General features: G+C 59.4%; 1 protein-coding gene across 1 annotated transcript in view; it reads right to left on the bottom strand.

Moving 5' to 3' along the window:
* Window positions 1–117: 117 nt before the first annotated feature.
* Window positions 118–1,590, bottom strand: part of SLC29A3 (solute carrier family 29 (equilibrative nucleoside transporter), member 3) — an 8,452-nt gene continuing 6,979 nt past the window's right edge. The window contains 2 exon segments of the mRNA XM_009699300.1: window positions 118–787; window positions 1,486–1,590. The exon segment at window positions 1,486–1,590 is cut by the window's right edge and continues 14 nt beyond it. Coding sequence (XP_009697602.1) covers window positions 118–787; window positions 1,486–1,590 — 775 coding nt within the window.

Raw genomic sequence — 1,590 nt, forward strand, 5'->3', positions numbered from 1 at the left:
GCTCCCACAACAGGCAGCCTGCCCCAAAACTACGGCTTCTTGCAGAAAAAAAACCCCAAACAACTAAATAACTGACAGCAGCACCACAAACCAAGGGTATCCCTCCCAGCTACTCCTCTACAGAAGGTGGACAATGAGAACGGAGCAGGCGGACCCCACGGCCAGCCCCAGCGTGAGGTAAAACATCATCACCACCCCCGTCGCCTCGGCCAGCTCTTTCGGCACGATCTTGGGGCCGTAGATGATGACCAGCGTCCCCAAGTAGCCGTTGCTCAGCCCCAGTAGCACTGTGAAGACCACCGGGTAGATGTCTTGGTTGAAGACCACTGCCCGGATGTGAGTCCGGGGTTGGTAGTTGCTGAGGATGAAGAGAGGGAGGAAGACGGTCCTGAGGAGGACGAGGACGGGCAGCAGCTTGCTCTTGGGACCAGGCACCTGGATCCAGGCGGTGATCTGCCTCCCGCACCAGTCGGCAAAGTTGTACAGGAGGAAACTGGTGAGAGGCACAAAGTACGTGGTGCTCCACAGGCTTCCCGAGGCCTTGCTGACTGACTCGATGTTGGAGGAGAGAGAAGGGAAGATGATGATGGAGATGAAGGAGACATAGAAGACGCAGAAGCCGAGAAGGGCGGTCTTCTGCAGGATGGGGCGGAGCGGGGGGGCGCCAGTGTTTTTTGGGACCAAGGAGGTATTTGCAGTGCCTCCCAGTTCTGCCTCGTTCTCCATGGAGCCGTTGGGCAGCACGGTGGCCTGAGATGGGCTCTCATTCTGGCCGCTCATGTAATATCTGGAAAAAGAGAAGGAGGGAGGATATTAGCCAAGCGGGGAGGGGGGGGGAACACAAACTGAGATTTGGCGAGAGAGCAGGACATGGCAATGCAGGGACGTCCGCTGGACCCAGCGAAGGAGGTTGCAGCGGCCCCATCGCATCTCCAGCTCCCACTTTGTACAGAGAGGTGACTCTCAGGGACCCACCAGCCTCTCTTCCCCTTTACACCCTCGGCGGTTCACAGGGAGGACCTACAGCATGCAGGCATTTGGGGGGGCCAGGCAGTTTTGGGGGTTGCAAGCACCAACGAGACCAATGGGTCACGCACATCAGTGCAGGACGCTGCAGACACAGACACCCTACGGGGACCCACCTGGCTGGCTCCTTCCAGATTACAGCTCTCTGCTGACTTCAGGCATTTCAGAAGCCCCAGCGTCAGCACCCCTCTCCCCCCAGGAAGCTTGCCAGAAATTCAGCACGCACCAGGACGGGCGCCTAGTTTCAGTCTGTGGTTTCGGTCAAATGGGGAAGTGTGGCTGGCAGCGGCACAGTGCCGGAGCTGGAGCATGTGGGGTGGGATGCTGGGGGGGTGATGGGGCAGGGACCAGCCCAGCAAGCATCCCATGGGTCCCCCCAGCAACCCCGCTCAGCATCGACAGTAGCAAACCCTCCCGACCCGTGCTTGCGGGATGCCCACGGCAGGTTGGTGCACATACCTGGAGTACTCCAGCCTGAGAAGGAGGAGGTACGCCATGATGCAGATGACGATGAAGACGTCGGCAGTGATGAAGTAGGCCAGGGCGCTGTCCGTAACGGTGGCC

Source organism: Cariama cristata, unplaced genomic scaffold (assembly GCF_000690535.1).
Source record: "Cariama cristata isolate BGI_N322 unplaced genomic scaffold, ASM69053v1 scaffold35734, whole genome shotgun sequence".
Classification (NCBI taxonomy): Eukaryota; Metazoa; Chordata; class Aves; order Cariamiformes; family Cariamidae; genus Cariama; species Cariama cristata.